Raw genomic sequence first — 21,564 nt, 5'->3', positions numbered from 1 at the left:
ACTATTTGCAGTATTTGGTCCCTAAGAAATCTATGCAAAAAAATGATGGTGAGGCATTATCTGATATCTGTAGTTCTATCCTCGTCCAAGCTACTTCTCAGTTTGTAAAGGTGATGTTTGAATCTGCCTTTGACATCTTCCTACTCGTCAGCTATCTGCTTAACATTGCTGGGCAGGTCAGTTCCCACTGGGTATATTATTGTCAAGATGTATTCCTTAATTGGAATTAGTGTTGTTTATATTTTGATACTAATGTTACATATTGTATATTTGTGATCATATAAATATTCTAAACTTAGTCATTCATTCTTTGTCTTTCTGCAGGTTAATATGTCACAGCAAGACATATGCAAGCTACGCCTTGAGTTACTTCCGATGATCCAAGACATTGTCTCAGAGTGGCTGATCATCCTTTTCTTTGTTACCACTCCTGCTGAGTCAACTTCTATGGAAGATTTTAGCTTGAAACTTTCATCTCTACAGATTGGTAGGTTTGTTGTCCTTGGAAAATATTCTCCAATACTCGTACCTCATTGCCAATATTTCTGACTGGAAAAAAATCATTTCTTCATTGCAGATAGCAGCATTGACAAAAGATCATGGAATGCAATGCTTGGGAAATGTGGTTTCTCATTGGCGTTTATTCTTCTCTTTAGTGACCGAAGTTGCATTGTGGACAACCGCTTTAACTTGGGATATCTTCCGAGTTCACAAATCATTACAAGTTTGGTGCAAAACTTTATCAGCTGGATTCGTTATAGTAAAACAGGAGAGGACTCTTCTTCACTGTTAAGACGCTCCACTGAGCTTACTCTTAGGTTGATTAGGAATGGACAATCTGATGCTGTCGAGGTAAAACATGTCTCAGTTTCATTGACGGACCTTTTCCATCAAGAAAGTTCTATTCTGCTAACTGCTAGTTGACTCAATTGCTGATTTCTCTGTTTTTTTCTGTATATTTTAATTACCTTCTCAAGCGAATCCTTACGGTTGTGGAGGCAAGTTTACGTGGGGAGAAAACATTTGGATGTTCTCAAGATACGAGTGGAGATTGGTGCCTTCTTCAACATCTCCGTGGTTGTTGCCTACTGGACCAAGTACAACGTGGAGCATGCGGGATACTAAGAGAGAGGAAGATAGTTGACGCCATCCGCTGCTTCTTCAGGTGCTTATTATTTAAAGTTATTCTGAGAATTTTGAAGCCCTGTCTCCATACGTAATGTATAAATTATATATTGTGGCAAGGCAAATATGTGGCTATTCTCTGCCTTCTCTGTTCAATGTCTCTGGTTCATTTATTTTCTAATATTACCACTTCAAGAACATTTTTCTTCGTTTTTCCTAATGTTACCCTGTCCCATTGTAGAGCGTCATCAGGTGAAGGATCTTGGAAGGCTTTGCACAGCTTGTCTAAAGAAGCAGGATTTTCGCCTGCCACAACGGGTGAGCTCCTCAAAGAAATTTGTTCTTTCTCTAGTTATTCGCCAGTTGGCATATTATTACGAAAACCAGGCTTTATGTCTTGCATATTCATTTTTTCCTTTGTACTCTCTGTTTAGTTGAAGCAGGTCCCAGTATCTCAGGTGGTGCTATGTCTAGTGCGACATGGAAACTTCATTACTATGAGTGGGCTATGCAAATTTTTGAACGGTACAATATAAGTGAAGGAGCTTGTCAGTTTGCCTACGCAGCCCTTGAACAAGTAGATGAGGCCTATAATTTCATAGAGAGTACTGAGGAATTCGATATAACTAAAGCTGCCACTTACACTAGAGGACGACTGTGGGCAAATGTTTTCAAGTTCACCTTAGATCTGAATCAATTGAATGATGCTTACTGTGCTATAATTTCAAACCCTGATGAGGAGATTAAGCGCATCTGTTTGAGGCGCTTCATAATAGTTCTATTTGAATGTGGCAAAACAAAGGTAGAGGTTAAGAATGCTCTTCCTCTCTTATCTTTTTCCGTCTATGCTTCTGGCAAGTGTGGACCAATACCCCAAAAACCCTTTTACTCTGTATTATCTGGTACCACGAGAACATTTCACAGATCATTATCACCATACATATCATAAACCGTATAACTTGTGTGCAATTTCTCGTTTTGGTAGGTGTATGTTTGTCTGGAATTAAAATAATTATGCTGTTGTGGGTGCTGTCGTAAATGCTCAGGACAAAGATTGTTGTACTACCATGACTTTAAAAGCAAATCTCCATGAATATTTCTCTTTTGATTTCAGATCCTCTGTGATGGACATCTACCTTTCATCGGCTTAACAGAGAAGATCACCCAAGAGCTCTTTTGGAAGGTATTTTGTGGAAAACAGAGTAGATTTGTTTCTGCGCTTGGTATATTCTTTACTATTGTTTCTTTCATTTTCTACGATTTGTAGGCCGGACGTTCTGAAATAATGATGAAGCCGAATCCATACAAGCTGCTTTATGCTTATGAGATGAGAAGACACAATTGGCGAATGGCGGCAAGTTACATGTATCAGTTTTCTGCTCGTTTGAGAAGCGAGGCAGCATGCAAGGATTACAAACACATGTCCCTGGTTTTGCAAGAGAGGCTTAATGGACTTTCTGCTGCTGTGAATGCATTATCTCTTGTTCATCCTGGGTATGCTTGGATTGATCCATTACCAGAAGAATCCAAACGCTATCCGGTTAAAAAGGCTAGAATATCAGAAGGAGAACAATGTTAGTCCTCACTACCACATATGTTACTTGTCGTTTCTTATTGATACTGAAATTTTACGTTATTGTACTAACCAGAATCTATGCCTTGAAGCATCATTTTGCTTTAATGTTTACCTATCACTTGAATATCGACATTTTGAATTACCTTTTCTGCAGGTAATGACCAACCCAAACGGGAGCAGAGTTGCATTGATATCGAGAATCTCCAAAACGAGTTTGTTTTTACTACTGCTGAATACATGCTTTCTCTAAAAAATTTCGGGTGGACATATTCAGGTAAAATTGTCTCCCAATTCCTCCATGGTCTATTTTGATTTTACAGTATAGGGTAGGCAGCCGTTGGAACTATGAGTAATCGGTGCTTTAGAACTATTTAAGAGGCTTCTGCGACTGTAGTTGACAGAAAATTGCAGAGTATGTTCACCCCAAATGTGATGTGAGGAAATAAAGAGCTTGATCTATTGTCACTGTTGAAATATTGACAGTTTCCTTTTCTTTATGAGGTAGCTTTTTTGCATCGTTAGTTTAGTTACTGAATGGACATGACTTCCATGGCAGACTGCTAGGTGGCATGACTGTGTTCTATACAATATACCTAAGACATAATTTGATTCCAGGAGGGTTTCAGATACCTGCTGATTGTTTCGAAGTCATCTCGTACAATCATTTCTATAATTATGTGTTGCTTTCTTTACTTCAGGACTTGAGAAGCCACCATCGGATTTGGTTGACCTTCTCGTCCAGGCAAACTTGTATGACATGGCATTTACTGTTGTTTTAAAGTTTTGGAGTGGCTCAGCATTGAAAAGGTAAATTTCTTGCTTGGTATATGCTGAAGTCATATTCCTTGAGGATTTACGTAGGTTTAAGAATTACTGCTTTTTCTCAGGGAGCTGGAAAAGGTATTTGAGAATATGGCAATTAAATGTTGCCCTGCTAAAGGAACGTTGTGGACATCGTGAGTGACTTTTCCTTAGTTGCTTGGTATTTCATTGATACTTGTTGACTTGCCTGGCTTATCAAACACATCATTAATATATTTATTCATTTATTTTACAGAAATGAACTCAGGCCTATTCTGATGTTAACATCTAACGATGAAGAAGTTATCCATTCGCCTGATAGAAGCCCTGCTGTTCAGGGCTCTAAGTTGGCCGGTGACTGGGAAATTCTTGAGGTTTATCTGGTCAGTAACTTCTGAATCCTTGATTGCAAATATAGTTTTTTTTGTTGTTGGTATCTAGTTTATTACTACTCCGGATTTTGGGAGCATTGAAAAGTGTTGGATGTCTTCATGAGCTGTATTATTCCGGAGATAGGTACTTAGTTGCTCTGAATCTAAATGGTTGTGAATTGGATGCAACAAGAATGCATCCTGGATTGTAGGCATATCCTTATATTAATAGTATTTTGGTCACTAAAACCAGAGCAGCGTACCCTATTTTTTCACAATTCCTGTCAACGAGACCAGCATGCTTTGTCGCTATCCTTTTCTAGGAGTGTAATTGGTTCGCTCATGTGTGCCTGAAGATTTGTAATTGGTGCTTAGGGCTTAGGGAGTTTGGAAATCTTCCTTTACTGGGAGTGTAATCGTATTTTTCGCTTAGGAAATGTGCTATGTTGCTTGAGGGCTTGATCCAGGTTTTGTTCATTATTTGTTCCTTGAAATAATTTGTGTATTGGATATGTATAAATGCAGAAGAGGTACATAGACATACATGCCAGGCTACCAGTTTCTGTTGCTTCAACACTTCTTCAAGCAGATTCGTGTATCGAATTACCTCTCTGGCTGATTCAAATGTTCAAGGTAATATTTTGGATATGTGTTAGGGTAGTCGTAATGGATCATTTTTAGTATGCAGTATATAGAGTTCAATTCATTTAAGTAGCTTTGAATTCTTGGCATGAAATTTTGAATTTGGTTTTGCTACATCCTTGATCGAAATAATTAACATGCGTGAAGAATGTTGCATTAGTAAGCCAATTTGATTCATTTATAATATATCTGAGCTGCAGATTCTGTATAGTTATGCGTTGTTGCTGTTGTATATCATCTTAAGTCAAGACAGTGTCAGAGATGTTTGGCACAGTATGTTTGCTTAATGTTGAAAGAGATTGTATATTATATCTCGATGGAATTATTGTTGTCCCTTTCCATTTACACCAACCATGGAAAGAAGCAATTTTGTAAGGTCTTTTTTTCCTCTGGTTTCATTTAAGATCAGTTTCTTGTGTCTTCGACAGGACGGTCAGAAGGAAAAATCTCTGGGAATGGCTGGGAAAGAAGCAAGTCCTGCTTCCTTGTTTCAGTTATACGTTGATTATGGGCGTCTTACAGAGGCCACTAATTTGCTACTGGAGTACATGGACTCATTTGCATCATCGGTAAGTTATGAACTATCTGTGGAGACTGATTGTTGGATTATAAGACTCTCGCGACAGGATAAGTTTTCTCCATATTAGGATTTGTAGCTTTGCTCGGGTTTTACAGCTTATCATGGTCGAATTGAAAATAAAATAACAAAACTTGGAGAATGTTGAAGTTGCAAGAATCTCACAAAACAGTAAAACAATTAGGTTGTAGATTAATACCCTTAAGAAACATTGGACTAAGCGTGAGATTGCATTTGCATTGACATGTTCTTCTTAATACTCTCTGATGAGCATGATTCAGATGTTAGGACTGAATAGCCTTGGTTTCTCTCTTGTGTAAAAACAGAAGCCAGCAGAGGTATTGAAGAGGAAAAAGGTATCAGGGGTTTGGTTTCCTTATACAACAGTGGAAAGACTCTGGTTGGCGCTGGAGAAAACGATGGACTCAGGAAGGATGTTGGAGCAGTGCCAGAAGCTAAAGGCACAACTCCATCAAGCGTTGCTCAATCACTTAAAGCTGGTAAAAATTTGCAATGATGAAAATCAGCAGAGATGCAAATTATGTTTTGATCAGTCTAATAAGCAATGTTTCGCTTTTGGTGGTTTTTGATTTGTTTCAGTTGAAGGTGGATTCAAATGATGCTGTATCTTCTGCAACCGGTTGAAGAAAGTAGTGAACTGGAAAAAAGGGGGTCACATGATTGATCCGTGTGAATAATTGTATCAGGGTTTTGCTTTTGTTAGTCTTAGTCAAAACAAGTCTCTTTTCTATGGGCACTATAGAGAAAACTCGAACAAGAAAATGAAAGCCAAGTTTCTCTTTTTTTTTCTGTTTTTTACATGTGTAGCTAAAATAGCCATTATTGATACAAAATTGAAAATCCAATACAACCGGCCGGTTTTGGATTTGTATTAAGTGGTTGGTTATTACTTCAATTCTAAAGACTGAATTCAACCAATTTAAACCAAACCGAACCAAACATTTACTCGTAGAATGGTTGTGGTCAAATAAGACTGAATTCAAATGGCGAGTTTGTGAGTGAGTGTGGGAGAGGAGCAACAATGGAGAAATTGAAATCGCTGATTCCTGACGATCTTCTCAAAACAGTGAAATCGAGCAGCGACGATGATCTTCTCACAACTACTTCTTCTCTTCTCCGTTTGTTTCTGGGTCTTCCCCAATTTCACCAAGTACGCATACAAAATTACCCGAAAACCTACTCTTCTCTGTGTTCGTATCTTCTTCAATTGGAGTTCTCACAGCTCTCCTGTTTCCCTTGGTTTGCCATTTCAGGCGGTGAGTGAGTTAGCTGATCCTGATTTGGGCTGCTGTGGGAAGAACGAAGAGACATCTCTTGACTTGAAACGTCGAGGAAATCTCAGCTTTCGCAGCCGGGATTTTCACGACGCTTTGCGTTTCTACTCTAAAGCTTTACGCGTTGCTCCTCCTGATGGAGGAGACAAGAGCTTACTAGCTTCTCTGTTTCTGAATAGAGCTAATGTCCTTCATGTAAATATTTAACCTCTCTTTTTTCCTTTTACCCAATTCCATCATTCAATTATCTAAAGCTTTTTTCTTCTCTCATATATGTTCTCGTTTTTTATTATGTCTTAGAATCTTGGGCTTCTAAAAGAGAGCTTACGGGACTGCCATCGCGCTCTCCGGATTGATCCTTGTTATGCAAAGGTCTTCTTATATGCTTACTAGTCCCGTTCTTATTGCTACAGTTTAATTTTTTGGACTTTTAAGAGATTTCAGCTTTCGATTCTGCCATTGTCACTCCAGTTTTCATTGATCCTTTGTGTTTGTCAGGCTTGGTATAGGAGAGGCAAACTTAATTCTCTTCTTGGAAACTATAAAGATGCGTTCCTTGACATTACAGTTTCTATGTCGCTTGAGTCATCATTGGCGGGGAAGAAGCAGTTACAAAACGAACTTAACGCTATTCCGAACTACCAGAATAAGCAAACATCGGAACACGATGAATATCATCCGAGCAACTATGCCAGTGTAGGTGAGATTTTCCCAATTTCCAGTACAATTTTAGGCCAGAAGATCTCCCATTCTGAGATTCAGGGAGGAATGTTGGGTTTTGACCTGTATATATTATTGGCCTGTAGATCATCTGCCGAGTGTGCAAAGTGGAGTAAAGTTGCATTGTGTATCGACAATCGAGAAAGGAAGGGGTATGGTATCAGAATGTGATATTGAACAAGCGTCTGTGATTCATATCGAGGAACCTTTTAGTGTGGTATGAGTTGTGATACAATGAGGTTTTAAAAAACAAAAGAGAATTCTAGTCAATTGTACATGGTTTTAGCCTTCAATAGGTTTTCTGAAACAGATGAAGATATTGATTGTTTCATGCTTTAACATACAAATTTTCTTTTGGTACTGAACATTTTTCGATGGTCATGTCACGTACAGGTCATATCAAAAAGTTGTCGGGAAACACATTGCCACTTTTGCCTGAATGAGTTGCCTGCTGATGCTGTTCCATGTCCATCATGTTCAATCCCTGTGTACTGCTCAGAGTCCTGCCAAATTCAATCAGGTGGAATGCTGTCCACAAATGAGAGGGACAAGCACCACGTTTTTCAGAATCTACCTGATGATATTGTTGAGCATATTAAAGGCATTACATCAGCTGACACATATTATTCTGAAAATGAGTGCATTCAAGAACACCAGCATGAGTGTCGTGGAGCCAATTGGCCTGCTGTACTGCCATCTGATGCTGTTTTAGCTGGTCGACTTATAATGAAATTGATAAATCAAGGGAAAGCAGCTACAGATCTTTCTAACCTTCAGGAGATATTGGTATGTTCTTTTACTGTAAAATGTTTTCCATCATTTGCAATAGTCCAGCAAATCTAATTATGGAGCGACTACCCAATGTCTTCTACAGGAACTTTCCCATAGCTACTCTATGATGAAACCAGAGACCAAGTTGGAGTTGCATCTACTTTCCATAGTATTAATTTTGTGCCTTAATAAATCAAGCTGCCCTGATCTTTCGGTCTGTGAAGCTGCTGTGACACAGGTGTGTCCTCTACATCTCCCTCACTAACCCAATCAATCTCCCATTGAAGTTAACTTTGCTCTTTAGAAATTACGCAGGCTTTCACATATTGACTTCAGTAATTGTTGGTGACTTAGTCTTATAAGATATATTTGCATACATAGATGATCAAGGATGTTTGCTTTTATGATCTTTTTTCATTGGACTTTAGTTTACCACCTATCGTTGAGATAATCAATTTTTTTTTTAAATGGTTTTTAATTTTTGGATTATATCTATCCTCAATGCCCAAAACCTTTACCGCCTGAAACAATACTGTACGTATATGGTTTTCTCGATGAGTTCCTAATATCATGAATTTATGGAGAAGTATAGCTGTGTACATGACGCCTGTGCAACATTATGTTTTGGCATTGTTCTTCTTTTTCTTTTCAAAATTTGCATATGTGGTGTTGACCGCTGTCTGGATTTTTCCTCTCTGTGTAGACTATCATACTGCTGTCACAAATCAAGGTGAACTCTATAGCAGTTGTCCGCATGAAATCCAGTGGCGATTCTTTTAAATGCATCCCATCTGGAAACGTCTCAGCCAAAGAGCAGATTCAAAGTTTAGAGCAGGTTTGTCTTGGCAGAGTTACTGCTTGTTAGAATGTTATTCTATGCCCTTTCTCACTTAGAGAACTCATTTGGACTAGGTATTACCACTTACAAAGATGCGAACTATCTATAAACCAGCTATTCTATAAAAATTGGTGAGCGTCCACCATTTGGACGTTATGACATACATTGGTCCGTTCTGAAAGATCTCTTTTTCTTTTGTCAATTATTGTTGTTTTATCCACAGATCAGAGTTGGTCAGGCTCTCTATAAAACTGGTAGTTTGTTCAACCATTCCTGCAAGCCAAACATCCATTTGTATTTCCTTTCACGTGGACTTGTTGTGCGAACAACAGAGTTTGTTCCCATGGGTTGTCCCCTTGAGCTTTCATATGGTCCTGAGGTATTTTTGTGATCCTCTTGTCTCTATTTGTTACCTTGTTCTGTATCAAATATCTTCTGAGTGCTTTTGAAGTCCATACCTTTTTAATGAGTATGCATTACAATTCACAGGTCGGAAAATGGGATTGCAAAGATCGCATTAGATTTCTTGAAGAAGAGTACTTTTTCCATTGTCGGTGCCGCTGCTGCTCTCAAATTAACATATCTGACCTAGTTATCAATGGGTATTGCTGTGTCAATACAAACTGTACTGGTGTAGTTTTGGATAGTAATGTGGCCACATGCGAGTCCGAGAAGCTAAATCATTTCTTGACTGCTCCAAAAAGCCTGGATCATCACGTTCAGGTAATCTTATATATTTTAAGCCAAATAATCAGGGTTTAGCTTCCGTGGAGTTCATATAAAAATTTCCCTGCTGTAAACAAAGGTGTTCATTAGTCATTCTTAAACTGCCAAGGTAGACAGTTCTACTTTCTTACTAAAAGCAGAATTTTATTTTCCGCTGCTCAATTCCTTTTGGAGTAGAGCGATGAAACATATCCATGGTGTTATGTCCATTTTTACTTTAAGCTGTTATCTGTTTAAGGATTAGTGTTTCTTAACGGCATTACCACCAATATAGTTTAGTATGGGTTTAACTGTGTTGGTTTCATAGGTGTGGGAGAAGATGCATACTGATGTTGAGGAAGTGGCTTCAAGTTTGCTCAGTAAACGGAGAGATTCCCTTCATATAGAACCTGAGATATGTTTGAAATGTGGTTCCCGCAGTGCTATAGAAAATTCTCATGCAGCAGTGAACAAAGCTTGGAATCACTTAAGAAGGTGCCTGGGTTTTATCTTGAAACTTCAAGTTAATAATTAATGTAAATTTTCTCTTTAACACTTGGATCTCTCGAGTGTGTCAGGGTGGACGAGTTGATAAATTCAGGGCAGGCCAATGTTTCTGTAGTATCAGATTGTTTAAGGTCCATTGCCGTGCTTAGAACTTTCCTTCACATGTATAACAAAGACATTGCTGATGTGAGTCAAGTTCCTCTTTTTTCTTCTGTAGGATTTTAAGCCTTTCTATATCGCATATCGTGATTAATCCTCTCCAACCTTCAGAGGAAACAGACATGACTTACGTTTCACAATTTTGTATGTTCAGGCGGAGGATAAGGTTGCTCAGGTCTGCTATTTAGCTGAAGAACTGGTGGATGCAAGAAAGCATTGTGAAGCATCCATTAAGGTAAAAAAAAACCCTGTAATATAATGATACTGCTTCGATTTAGGCCACAAAGTGATTCCACGATTGACAATGATGAGAACAGTGGGTTGTATAAAATATGAAAACTGCTCGAGCAAGCCAAATCCCTCAAAACCACCGTTAAAATTTTTATTTTGTGCGTGTAAAAATCTCATTAATCCCAACTGGTAATGGGTGAGATGTGAGATAAATTTTTGGTGTTTGGTGGCAGATTCTGAAGAGGCTGTATGAGGAAGAACACGTGGTGATTGGAAATGAAATGGTGAAGCTTGCGTCGATTCAGCTAGCATCAGGTGATTCAAGTGGAGCATGGAAGACAACAAAGAGATTGTCTCAGATATTCTCCAAGTATTACGGGTCACATGCTGAGACTCCCTTCTCTTATCTCCCATGTCTTAAGCAAGAAGCTGCCAAAGCTGTGAACTTGTCATCTTAACCTAAAAAGTTTGTGTTGTAATAGCTGCTTTTTGTAAAATACAAAAAATATTAAGCCGGTTTAGTTTGTGGTTTTTTTCCGAGACGATGTCGTTTGTTTCATCTTAGGGTTTTAACAAGTTTTTTTTGGGACTTAAGTCGCGAAACGACGATTTTGGGCAGGCAAAAAGTCTGTATCTCCGACGAGGTGGTTGCTGTGTCAATCAGAACCCCTTTTTGAAGGTTTATCTCTCTCTTGTCTGAAGATCCGATCAGCTTTCGGGGTCGATTCGATTTGAACAATGATGGCAAATGGAATGGGAGACGATTGCAATTTAGAAGTAATGCCACCAAGAAAGAAGAAGAACAATAAGGTAACAAAGAAATCCTAATCAAAACCCTTTCTTCCCTCAATAAGATTTTTGGGGGATTCTAATTGCTGATGAGATTTTGGAATTTGCTATGCATGATAAGCTGAATTCAAATAAGAACACGGTTTCAAGAACATCTCGGAAACGGAAACTGACTTCAAGTAAAGAAACGGTAATGAGCAACTCTCAGAAACGGAAGCTGAAGAAATTGGCGGAAGAGAAAGAGAATGAAAACTTCTATGCATACACTGCCCAGGCGTTAGAGTATGTCATCAACGCTTCTTCAATTCGTAAATTGTTTGATTTTATTTTATTTCAATTTTGGGTATTGAATTTTTTACACAGACAGTACAAGATACCTGAGGATATATCATCGCTTTTGCAATCGTCAACAGTTATAGGCAGAGTAAGTAAGACGAAAGTTTCTATCTTTTTTTTTTTTTTTTTTTTTTTTTTTTTTTTTTNTTTTTTCTTACTATGATGATGTTGTTCTGAATCTCCGTTTGTGGTTTGGTTAAATCTTTTTTTTTTTTTAATTCAGTCAGCGACGAAGCTGGAGAAACGTAGGAGAGCAATGGAATTTTCTAAAGCTGGTTTTGGGACTGAGCTTTCTGATGAATCAGCCGACGACGAGCAGCAAAAAGACGATGACGATGATGATGATGACGAAGAACCTACAACAACACAAGAACATGCTGAAATTGTTACTCCTACTTTTGTAACTGATTATGAACTACTGGTTGATGATGAACTCAGTTCTGTTTCTGCTCAAGAAACTAGTAACAAGCTCGTGGTAGACGACGCTACTGTTGGTATGATCCTACATCGTGATGATGATGGAGAAGAAGGCTCACAAAGAATGGTTTGTCAACTCCGATAGTTTCTTGTTCAGCTACTGTATATTTGTGGTTTGATTGGTTCTAATGGGTTTGATATTAAAATAGGATGAGGAAATTGAGAATGAAGATGTAGCTGCTGTACAAGGACCTCGTGTGCCTGCCTTTGTAGTTCATGTTTCTAGACCAGCCGAAGTTGAAGAGACGAGGAAGGATCTTCCCATAGTAATGATGGAGCAGGAGATTATGGAAGCTATTAATCATCACCCTACGGTTATTATTTCAGGACATACCGGGTGTGGTAAAACCACTCAAGTTCCTCAGGTCAGTTTGTTTCTGATACCTGAGTTTATGGTCTCAGATAGATTTCTAGTTTAATATCTAATCTAGTTTTATGTTTCTGTTTCTGGATCTTTCAGTTCCTTTACGAAGCTGGTTTTGGTTCAAAGCAATGCATTTCTCGAAGTGGGATTATCGGGATTACCCAACCACGCCGTGTTGCTGTCCTTGCGACTGCCAAGAGAGTGGCATTTGAGCTTGGTGTTCATCTAGGAAAAGAAGTTGGGTTTCAGGTTAGGTACGACAAAAAGATTGGCGACAACTCCTCTATCAAGTTTATGACCGATGGGATTTTACTTCGTGAGATTCAGAATGACTTCTTGTTGAGGCGTTACTCTGTGATAATTCTCGATGAAGCTCATGAAAGAAGCCTGAACACAGACATTTTAATTGGGATGCTCACTCGAGTCATCAAAATCCGACAGGAATACTACGTAGAGCAACAAAAGAGTCTTCAATCTGGATGCGCGGTAACCTCAGAACACCAAGCTATCACGCCACTTAAACTTATATTGATGAGTGCGACTTTGCGAGTGGAAGATTTTGTATCGGGGAAAAGGTTATTCCCGAAGGTACCTCCGCTTATAGAGGTTCCCACTCGACAGTTTCCAGTAACTATACATTTCTCCAAGAAGACTGAGATTGTTGATTATATCGGTCAAGCTCTTAAGAAAGTGATGTCAATTCACAAAAAGTTACCACAAGGAGGAATACTTGTTTTTGTGACCGGCCAGAGAGAAGTTGATCATTTATGTGACAAGTTACGTAATTTTTCAAAGGAATTTGTTGTTCAAGCTGCTAAAAGAGATGCTTCCGCTAAGAAGAAATGCGATGATGTTTCATTTGGTGGTATTGACATGAAAGAGATTGCTGAAGCATTTAATGATGGCTCCAACAATCAAAATTACAGGTTTAGTTCACATGAAGAAGATCCTTCCGATATTGGTGATGGTAACTATGATGATGGTTTTGAAGAAGACATGTATGAGTCTGATGAAGACAGCGACTGGGAAACTATTGATGACAGCTCTGCATATCCATTTGTAGAGGAAGGGAAGCTTGAAGCTCTTCGAGCAGCGTTTAATGCTTTGTCAGATAAAAATGGATCCGTATCTGTTGAGACAACCAAGTCCATTGCAGCAGAGGATCAAGAGGCTGAGCAGGAGAAAACCTCATTTACTCCAGGAAAATTACGTGTTCTTCCGCTTTATGCAATGCTATCTCCAGCTGCACAGCTTCGAGTGTTTGAGGATGTTGAGAAAGAAGAAAGACTTGTGGTTGTGGCGACTAATGTAGCAGAAACTTCTCTTACTATTCCTGGTATTAAGTATGTGGTTGATACAGGTCGGGTTAAAGTAAAGAATTACGATTCTAAGACTGGTATGGAAAGTTATGAGGTAGATTGGATAAGCCAAGCTTCGGCTAGTCAAAGAGCTGGAAGATCTGGACGAACTGGACCTGGCCACTGTTATCGTCTCTATTCATCTGCGGTTTTTAGCAATATATTTGAGGAATCTTCGCCTCCTGAAATCACGAAAGTTCCTGTTGATGGAGTCGTTCTTCTCATGAAATCTATGAACATTCCAAAGGTAAGACGTTTGTAAGCACCATTGTCAATGGACTAGATCTCTTTCTTATCTGTCTGTCTTGATGAAACTTTGCGTTTTTCTATTGCCAACAGGTTGAGAATTTCCCGTTTCCAACTCCGCCTGAGCCATCTTCTATTAGAGAAGCAGAACGATGCTTAAAAGCTTTAGAGGCTCTAGACAGCAACGGAAGGTTAACACCATTAGGAAAGGCTATGTCTCACTACCCCATGAGTCCACGTCACTCAAGAATGCTTCTCACAGTCATCCAAATGCTAAAAGAGACCCGGAATTACTCACGCGCGAATCTTGTCCTTGGATACGCGGTTGCAGCGGTAGCCGCACTGAGCTTACCAAACCCTTTGATAATGCAATTTGAAGGAGACAAGAAAAACGAGTCCGAAGATGCTGGCAAAACCGTCAAGCAAGACGAGAAACAACGGAGAAAGGAGCGGAAAGAGAAGATTAGAGCCGCACGGAATAGATTTTCCAACCCGAGCAGCGATGCTTTGACGGTAGCTTACGCATTGCATACCTTTGAGGTCTCAGAGAATGGCGCAGGCTTCTGCGAGGCAAATGGGTTGCATTTGAAGACCATGGACGAGATGTCTAAGCTCAAAAATCAGCTTTTGCGACTTGTTTTCAGCTGTTGTAAGCCCTCAGAAACCGAAGACTGTTTCTCATGGACTCATGGGACTATACAAGACGTGGAGAAGTCATGGAGAATCACCACATCGTCTTCCTCAAAAAACCCTCTTCTACAGAACGAAGAGGAACTGCTAGGAGAAGCCATCTGTGCGGGATGGGCAGACCGTGTAGCCAGAAAGACGAAAGCGACAGAATACCAAGCATGTGCGGTTCAAGAACCTGTTTTCTTGCACCGCTGGTCGTCTCTCATAAACTCGGCTCCGGAGTTATTAGTCTACAGCGAGCTCCTACTCACCAACAGACCATACATGCACGGAGCAACACGAGTGAAGCCGGAATGGCTAGTGAAGCACGCTAAATCCCTCTGCGTGTTCTCCTCGCCGCTCAAGGACCCGAAACCGTACTACTCGAGTGAGGAAGATAGAGTTTTGTGCTGGGTGGTGCCAAGTTTCGGTCCTTATAATTGGGAGCTTCCGGCTCACAGTGTGGCAATAACAGAGGATAGAGACAGAGCAGCGGCATTCGGATGCGCTTTGCTTCAAGGAGAGGTATTGCCTTGTTTGAAAAGGGTTAGGTTGTTGTTAGCTGGGAAACCTGAAACGTTGTTGGAAAGAGAAGCTTGGGGTTTAGAAAGAGTTGGGAGTTTGGTGATAGCTTTGACAGAGAAGAAGATTGATAGTTTGGAGAGTCTGAGAAAGAGTTGGGGACAGAACCCGAAGGTGCTTTACTCGGAGATTGAAGTTTGGTTTCAGAAAAAGTTTCGTCATCGTGTCAAAGAGCTCTGGCAAAGAATGCTAAAAGAGGCTCATGTTAAAGAAAGAGGTCAGATGAGGTAATTGTGTGTTTTAGATGTTTTTTCACACATTTTAAAATCCTCTTTTTTTGTTTATTTACTATCTCCAAAAAAAGGAGAAAATTTTGATATCAATGGTGAAAGTTAATTTTTTTTAATTATATATTAAAAATATAATATATATGGAGTCATATAAATATTAAGTTAAAAATCACGGACACATAGACACAACCCAAACCAGCTGCGCATAGTTGCGGTAATAAATCCACTAATCCGGGATCTATGAAAGACAATATTGTCCCTGATCAAGTTTGTTCTTATGCGGACACAATGGTAAATTAACTAGCCTCAGACGACATAAACTTGGACAAAACCAATGGGAGACAGCATCTGGTTTTGACTCTAACCAGCTGCGACACTTCTCTTCTTATTTAAACAAACTCCTTCATTCTCATCTTCATCATCTTCAAACTTCACAATACACACTGTTCACTATTCACAAGAAAGCAAAAGAGTTTAACTTCTCCAATCAAACAAGAGAAAAAAGATGGGTTCAACGAGCAAAGCATGGTTAGTAGCTGCAAGCATTGGAGCCGTGGAAGCGTCCAAGGATCAATTAGGCTTATGCCGGTGGAACTACTTGATCAGATCAGTGAATCAACGTATCAAGAACAACGTGAGATCCGCTTCTCAGGCCAACAGATTCTCTTCTTCGTCGACTACCACCACCGTTGTTGTAGCTTCCGTTAAGGATGACGTTAAGGCGAAGCAAGCTGAGGAGTCTCTTAGGACGGTTATGTATTTGAGCTGCTGGGGTCCTAATTAATTGAGACAGGATCTCTTTTTAGCACTGTTTTTGCGATGCAAATTATGTGACAGGATTCGTTGTCTAGTAGATGGATACAAAATGATAAATTGTACATATTGTTCATGATTCTAATGGAAGATGGATTTGGGATGCTACTATAAAGTTTTATCATATATATAATACTCTCAGACTTTTACTATTTGTTTCAAACTACTCTAGTATTTTTAGTCAAATGTTCCTTTCTTTATCCACACATGCTGCTCCTTTGTATTTCTTTCTTGTATAGACGTAAACTTTATAAACATTTCACATTCGTTAGTATGATTAGCAGATTGATGATACAGAGTGCACTGTTTTCAGTTTGGTAATGATGAGCCTGGAGACATGCTTGTCAAAATAACGTAGTACTACTATAATAGTGTAAAGCCAAGATTTTCCATCAATGTAAGTGATGATGATGAGGTTGTGTCACGAAGAAAGAGGAAGTGGCTGTGTCTCTAATGACACGTAGATAGCCGAAACGAGGTGCGCATGATAGTTACTGTAATAAAATCCACTAATCCAGGATTTGTTAGAAGACAACATTATCCCTGATCAAGTTTGTTTCTATGCGGACACAATGGTAATTAACTAACCTCAAACGAAACGACTTAAACTTGGGCAAAACCAATGGGAGACAGCATCTGGTTTTGACTCTAACCAGCTGCTACACTTCTCTTATTATATAAACAAACTGCTCCATTTTCATCTTCTTCATCTTCAAACTTCACAACAATACACACAATTCAGTATTTACAAGAAGCAAAGAGTTTAACTTCTCCAATCAAACACAAAAAAAAAGATGAGTTGAACGAGCAAAACATGGTTAGTAGCAGCAAGCATCGGAGCCTTGGAAGCGTCCAAGGATCAATTAGGCATATGCCGGTGGAACTACTTGATCAGATCTGTGAATCAACGTATCAAGAATAACGTGAGATCCGCTTCTCAGGCGAACAGATTCTCTTCTTCGTCAACCACCACCACCGTTGTAGCTTCAGTTAAGGATGATGTTAAGGCCAAGCAAGCTGAGGAGTCTTTGAGAACGGTTATGTACTTGAGCTGTTGGGGTCCTAACTAGTTGAGACAGGATCGAGAAGATGCAAAATGATTACGACTTGGGGATGCAAATATATGATGCATTTGTCATATAGAGTTAGTTGCAAAATGTTAACCACTTTGTTGGATATGGGCTTTGCCCCATATGCCAACTCGGTCCAACAAAGACTCACCAGAGATAGAAGGAAATGGGCCAACATCGGAGGACAATCTCGGGATTTCACACAGAAAACCCTAGAGTGTTCTAACTCTACATTCGCTTATAAATAGCTCGAGACATCTATTGGAGAAAGGATCCGGACCCGCAGACAATACCTACAGAGCAACACTTTGCATCGAAAACTGCTATTGTCTTTCGTATAATTCATTCTTGTTTTCAGTTCGTCCCTTTAAGCTTGCTAGTTCGCTTGTGAACTAACAAGCTCTATCTCGACTCGTTTTAAGTGACGATCTCACGTTTTAAGTGACGATCTCACGTTTTCCCCGATTAATAAAAGAACTTGCTTGCTCTTTCCCACAAAATCTTTATTTGTTTAAACTGTGTAATCCCCGGTACAAACACACTTGTACATGATGTTTGATCAATTCAAATAGAAACTAATTTTGGGACTTTTTACTATTTCTTCAAACTACACTATACTATTTTTTTTTTTTTTTTTTTANGGCTATGTACTTGAGCTGTTGGGGTCCTAACTAGTTGAGACAGGATCGAGAAGATGCAAAATGATTACGACTTATATATACAAAAGAGCATGTTCATATTAGCACATAGTGAAAAATCAAATTGATTAATTTAAGTCTTCCAATACTTGATTGTAGAGACTAGAGATCATGTTGTGAAGGTCGGTATGAAACGGGTCGTGTTGGAGTGGTTGTGATCTGTCTTTCAACACTTGTTTTTGGAGGTGGCATAGAATTTTTCCCATCCACCAATTGTCTTTGCGTATGATGAAGGGAAACACGAGTTCATCTCGGTAAATGGTGACGATTTGCGCAACATTAAGTGTTGGGGAAACTTCATAGTAACTTAAAACCCACATGTGGATTTTTGATGAACAATGAAATGAAATTATTAAATTCTTAAGTACCATATTTCTAAAATTGTAATACAATCTACGTTAATCTAAGTCTTACATACCATGTTTCCAAATCAATTAAAATCCATGAACGTAATCTAAATTAATATAATTTTATGAATATACAATCCATTGTCTTGTGACATATGAACAGAAAAAAAAAATCGCTTAAGGGATTGCTCCAGCTTCTTTCAACTTTTTCGTTGTGTTATCATAATGATGGATGTTTATTTCGAATATTAAAATGAACAATAGTGGATAAATATTGAAATGAATAATTTTAGTATCGAGGAGTGTTAACTCAAAATACTATCAAGAAAAAAAGAATAGGGCTTTGATCGGTAACATGAGTTATCATTCAATTAAGTTGAGTTATTGAATTAATTCATAGATTATTCGAAATTATTACCAATCAACAATAAAACTAAAAATTTTAAAGTTGAGTTTGAGTTACAATGTGTTAACTACAAAAAAAAGTATTCTTTGTATCATTTAAAATATATCATAAAACTAAGTGATGTAATTTTAAATTACTTATTGATAAGTGTTGGTGCGGGAATTGACACTCCCAACATACCGGTCTAAAACAACAAAGAAACCGGATATCTAAACTGGGAGTTCGGCCTTGAGATGGATTCAGTCTATGAATGAAGGCCCAACAGTTTTAGGAAGCCCAACTCTGGAATGAAAGGCCGACTTCCCAGATCGCCCAGCGGCCGAACTAGCTAGCATCGGGAAATTTTCCTAATCTTGATGCAATCTATTAGGAAAGTAGATATATTTTGTAATCTAAGGCAAAGTGTAAATGGAGGGATCTTCCCCCATTGTAAATCATCCAACAATTAATACAAAAACTCTAGTTTTTCATTGTTTTTGAGCAAAACCCTAACTTGTTTTCCAAGAGATTTCAATTCCCTTTTGCTTGTTAGCTTTGATCCGATTTCTTAAGAGAGATAGCTTTACTGAATTTGTTTCCTCCTTTAAACAAATTCATTGTGTGAAACTCAGTTTCTACAATTGGCACCGTGGCGAAAGGCCTTGATGTATGCGCTCATCCTTTGACAGCGGGCTCGATACATACGAGTTTATTTTTGTAACGGACTCTCCTCAAGGTCTGCCATGTCAGATCCAGTAATAGCAAGCTCGCGAGATTGAGACGAGGTCGTCCCTTCTAAGGGGAGGGCAACATCTGATGATTCAGGATCAAAACCACTGACTCCGGCAGCCGTTAATTCTCGAGCTTGCCTTAACTAGGCGGATCGAGTTGTTGTAGGCATGCTTTGCAGTCTGTCCTTCTAAAATTTGGATGTGAGATGCTCAGCGTACCCCATTTTCCTTCTATTTATAGTGGGGGGGGGGGGAGATCAATGTTGCGTCCCGAAAATCTTGCACCCAATCAGATTGAGAGGGGGATACACGCTGCATCTCGAGATTACCCCAGCCAATCAGATTGCATTGTGAAACCGCGTTCGCATTTAATGTTGCGGTTATGCCTCGGGATTATTTTTTTTAAGACTACTACGTCTATCCAGTTCGGAACCAAACTGATCGACATCCTGGCCAGATGATCGACTTGCGTTATTACGCGCTAACTCTCCGGCGAGAGAATATGCTGAACCCTGAGAATTCTTTTGAATTGTTTCGCAAGTTCCAGTTCGGACAGATATGTAAGCGTGACCCAGAGTATTAAATTTCGCCATCCGACTTCCAAACTGAAACAGAGGAGGTAAGCCAAAGTCCCGTACTTCGCCCTCCGCCAAAGCGTATATACGCTTGGGTTAAATTACCCAATAAAGATTACTCGATGTAAGCCGGGAGACGTCTCTCCTCATGTAAAATTCCGAATAGAGTTTGAACTTTATTTCTTGCAAACACAACTTGCCCAAACGCGACAATTTTATTAATAATTCAAAAACGAATAGCTCACATTGCTAGTTACAAATACTTTAATTATCCCGAACTTGGGCGAGCCCTGCTACAATCTTTCGAGTATCAGTCCTCAGACGTTTCAGCATGGGCCACAACAGCTGAAGTCCTGTTTTTTCCCAATCTTCGGGCCGGGATTCCATTGCCCTGATCTTCTGTTCGGCTTCGTCGAGACGACCTATGGTTCTTTTTCTCTTCGCCTTCAAGGTGGCGATCTCGGCTTCCAGCACAGCTAGACGGTCATCGATCTCGTTCTTTTTCAGGCGATGATAATACAGTCTATGGCATTGCTCCCGATGTGCGGTTTTGATCTGAAAGTAAAATCTCCAGTTAGTAATGATGTTTGATGAGAAATAGTACAAACAGAGTTCGAAAGTGTTACCTGGCGAATGAAGGCGTGAGCTGCAGCAGCTTCAACATTATCGGCACGTTTGTTCATATAAAATGGCTTGACTTCAGAAGGCACAAACTCGCCACTCAGGAAGAAAGTCGGATCATTCACAGTTGAGTTTGCTGAGTAATAGCACGCGTTGCAGTACGCAACTAAACAAGACGGCATAGCCGCGACCCTGCCTAATCCATTTTCGACCCAGGATATTGGATGGGACTCGAGCAGCTTAAGCTTAACTAGCAGACCACTCTGCGTTTGTTCTGCTACGGCAAGCCATTTACGATATTCAGTATGGCGTTCTTAAATGCGAGAAAAGAAATTCTCTAAGTTCGACCTCGCCTCCAGTTTAACGCGAAACATCAGCATCCATGGTACCAGAGCTTGGCATCCCCCTTTCAATAGCTTCTGAATTCGAGAACGTTGGAACATCGTTTCCAACTTCAACCTCAGGATTGATACTACCTACAGAGCTTGGCATCCCGAAACTTCTTTATCCGGTAAGATTTATGATCAATTGGGGGGATGGACTTTGTATATTTATACAAATCCCAGGCGAATGCTTTCCAATTGTGAAATTAGAAGATTAACATTTCTCTTCGACAAGATCTCCTCCTTAGGCATAAAATAAAATATTCCGTGCTAATGAAAAAGGAAAGTTAACAAAAGGAAACTGACCACAAAACGGGCAATGTCGTTACAAGGTTTTTAATAAAAACGACAACAACGAAGGAGAACTACTACATCAAACTTTCAGGGGGTCCGAGAGATCGGCTTGAAAGATGCTGGCATTAGATCCGTGCTGATGCCTAACAGAGTCTGGAGCCACAGTACCAGGATGGAGGAGTTCGAAGCTAAGGTGGTCCGACGACATGGTTAGATCACCTTTCTCCAGCTCAATGATGTCTAGGGCTTCAACCTCCTCCCATGCCTTCATTCGTTTT

The 21,564-nt window shown here is 39.5% G+C and overlaps 4 protein-coding genes and 1 pseudogene across 6 annotated transcripts in view; all 5 read left to right on the top strand.

Moving 5' to 3' along the window:
• The window catches only part of LOC104741932 (nuclear pore complex protein NUP160), a 10,441-nt gene extending 4,461 nt beyond the window's left edge, over positions 1–5,980 (top strand). Inside the window, exons 12-27 of one of the 2 annotated variants that reach the window (XM_010462868.2) lie at positions 18–176; positions 325–487; positions 578–852; positions 978–1,165; positions 1,367–1,443; positions 1,569–1,927; positions 2,240–2,308; positions 2,393–2,699; positions 2,856–2,975; positions 3,400–3,508; positions 3,589–3,657; positions 3,759–3,885; positions 4,399–4,506; positions 4,944–5,084; positions 5,419–5,592; positions 5,693–5,980. In XM_010462868.2, coding sequence (XP_010461170.1) covers positions 18–176; positions 325–487; positions 578–852; positions 978–1,165; positions 1,367–1,443; positions 1,569–1,927; positions 2,240–2,308; positions 2,393–2,699; positions 2,856–2,975; positions 3,400–3,508; positions 3,589–3,657; positions 3,759–3,885; positions 4,399–4,506; positions 4,944–5,084; positions 5,419–5,592; positions 5,693–5,737 — 2,490 coding nt within the window. In that variant the 3' untranslated portion in view covers positions 5,738–5,980. Of the gene's footprint in view, positions 1–17; positions 177–324; positions 488–577; positions 853–977; positions 1,166–1,366; positions 1,444–1,559; positions 1,928–2,239; positions 2,309–2,392; positions 2,700–2,855; positions 2,976–3,399; positions 3,509–3,588; positions 3,658–3,758; positions 3,886–4,398; positions 4,507–4,943; positions 5,085–5,418; positions 5,593–5,692 lie in introns of both variants that reach the window. The other variant, XM_010462867.2, reaches the window with a different exon arrangement.
• Positions 6,093–10,907, top strand: LOC104741931 (SET and MYND domain-containing protein 4-like). Of its 2 annotated transcripts, XM_010462866.2 has the most exons (14): positions 6,093–6,263; positions 6,367–6,582; positions 6,688–6,759; positions 6,886–7,087; positions 7,194–7,324; positions 7,501–7,893; positions 7,982–8,116; positions 8,582–8,713; positions 8,940–9,095; positions 9,206–9,439; positions 9,750–9,916; positions 10,000–10,114; positions 10,242–10,322; positions 10,552–10,907. In XM_010462866.2, the coding sequence occupies exons 1-14, from the start codon at positions 6,135–6,137 to the stop codon at positions 10,774–10,776; spliced, it is 2,388 nt and encodes a 795-aa protein (XP_010461168.1). In that variant the 5' UTR covers positions 6,093–6,134; the 3' UTR covers positions 10,777–10,907. The 2 variants fall into 2 exon arrangements, with proteins under 2 accessions (XP_010461168.1, XP_019091256.1); XM_019235711.1 differs by having other exon boundaries at positions 6,105–6,582.
• Positions 10,998–15,485, top strand: LOC104741930 (ATP-dependent RNA helicase DEAH13-like). The gene is made up of 7 exons (XM_010462865.2): positions 10,998–11,128; positions 11,229–11,389; positions 11,471–11,531; positions 11,667–11,987; positions 12,070–12,285; positions 12,381–13,889; positions 13,982–15,485. The coding sequence occupies exons 1-7, from the start codon at positions 11,057–11,059 to the stop codon at positions 15,368–15,370; spliced, it is 3,729 nt and encodes a 1,242-aa protein (XP_010461167.1). The 5' UTR covers positions 10,998–11,056; the 3' UTR covers positions 15,371–15,485.
• LOC104741929 lies at positions 15,780–16,290 on the top strand. Its single transcript, XM_010462863.2, has one exon. It carries the CDS (start codon positions 15,875–15,877, stop codon positions 16,151–16,153), a length of 279 nt encoding a protein of 92 aa, XP_010461165.1. The 5' UTR covers positions 15,780–15,874; the 3' UTR covers positions 16,154–16,290.
• LOC109128772 lies at positions 16,884–17,677 on the top strand (annotated as a pseudogene).

Source organism: Camelina sativa, chromosome 14 (genome assembly GCF_000633955.1).
Source record: "Camelina sativa cultivar DH55 chromosome 14, Cs, whole genome shotgun sequence".
In the NCBI taxonomy this organism is placed as follows: Eukaryota; Viridiplantae; Streptophyta; class Magnoliopsida; order Brassicales; family Brassicaceae; genus Camelina; species Camelina sativa.
Note: the sequence above shows the minus strand (reverse complement) of the source record. Positions and strands in the feature narration are given on the sequence as shown.

Excerpts from the sequence above, each read along its gene's own strand:
- LOC104741929 (XM_010462863.2), top strand. The coding sequence starts at position 15,875 with ATGGGTTCAACGAGCAAAGCATGGTTAGTAGCTGCAAGCATTGGAGCC.
- LOC104741930 (XM_010462865.2), top strand. The coding sequence starts at position 11,057 with ATGATGGCAAATGGAATGGGAGACGATTGCAATTTAGAAGTAATGCCA. Across the intron at positions 11,129-11,228 it reads GAAAGAAGAAGAACAATAAG|CTGAATTCAAATAAGAACAC; the intron begins GTAACAAAGAAA and ends ATGCATGATAAG. Across the intron at positions 11,532-11,666 it reads CGTCAACAGTTATAGGCAGA|TCAGCGACGAAGCTGGAGAA; the intron begins GTAAGTAAGACG and ends TTTTTAATTCAG.
- LOC104741931 (XM_019235711.1), top strand. The coding sequence starts at position 6,199 with ATGATCTTCTCACAACTACTTCTTCTCTTCTCCGTTTGTTTCTGGGTC. Across the intron at positions 7,325-7,500 it reads TCGAGGAACCTTTTAGTGTG|GTCATATCAAAAAGTTGTCG; the intron begins GTATGAGTTGTG and ends TGTCACGTACAG. Across the intron at positions 8,117-8,581 it reads GTGAAGCTGCTGTGACACAG|ACTATCATACTGCTGTCACA; the intron begins GTGTGTCCTCTA and ends CTCTCTGTGTAG.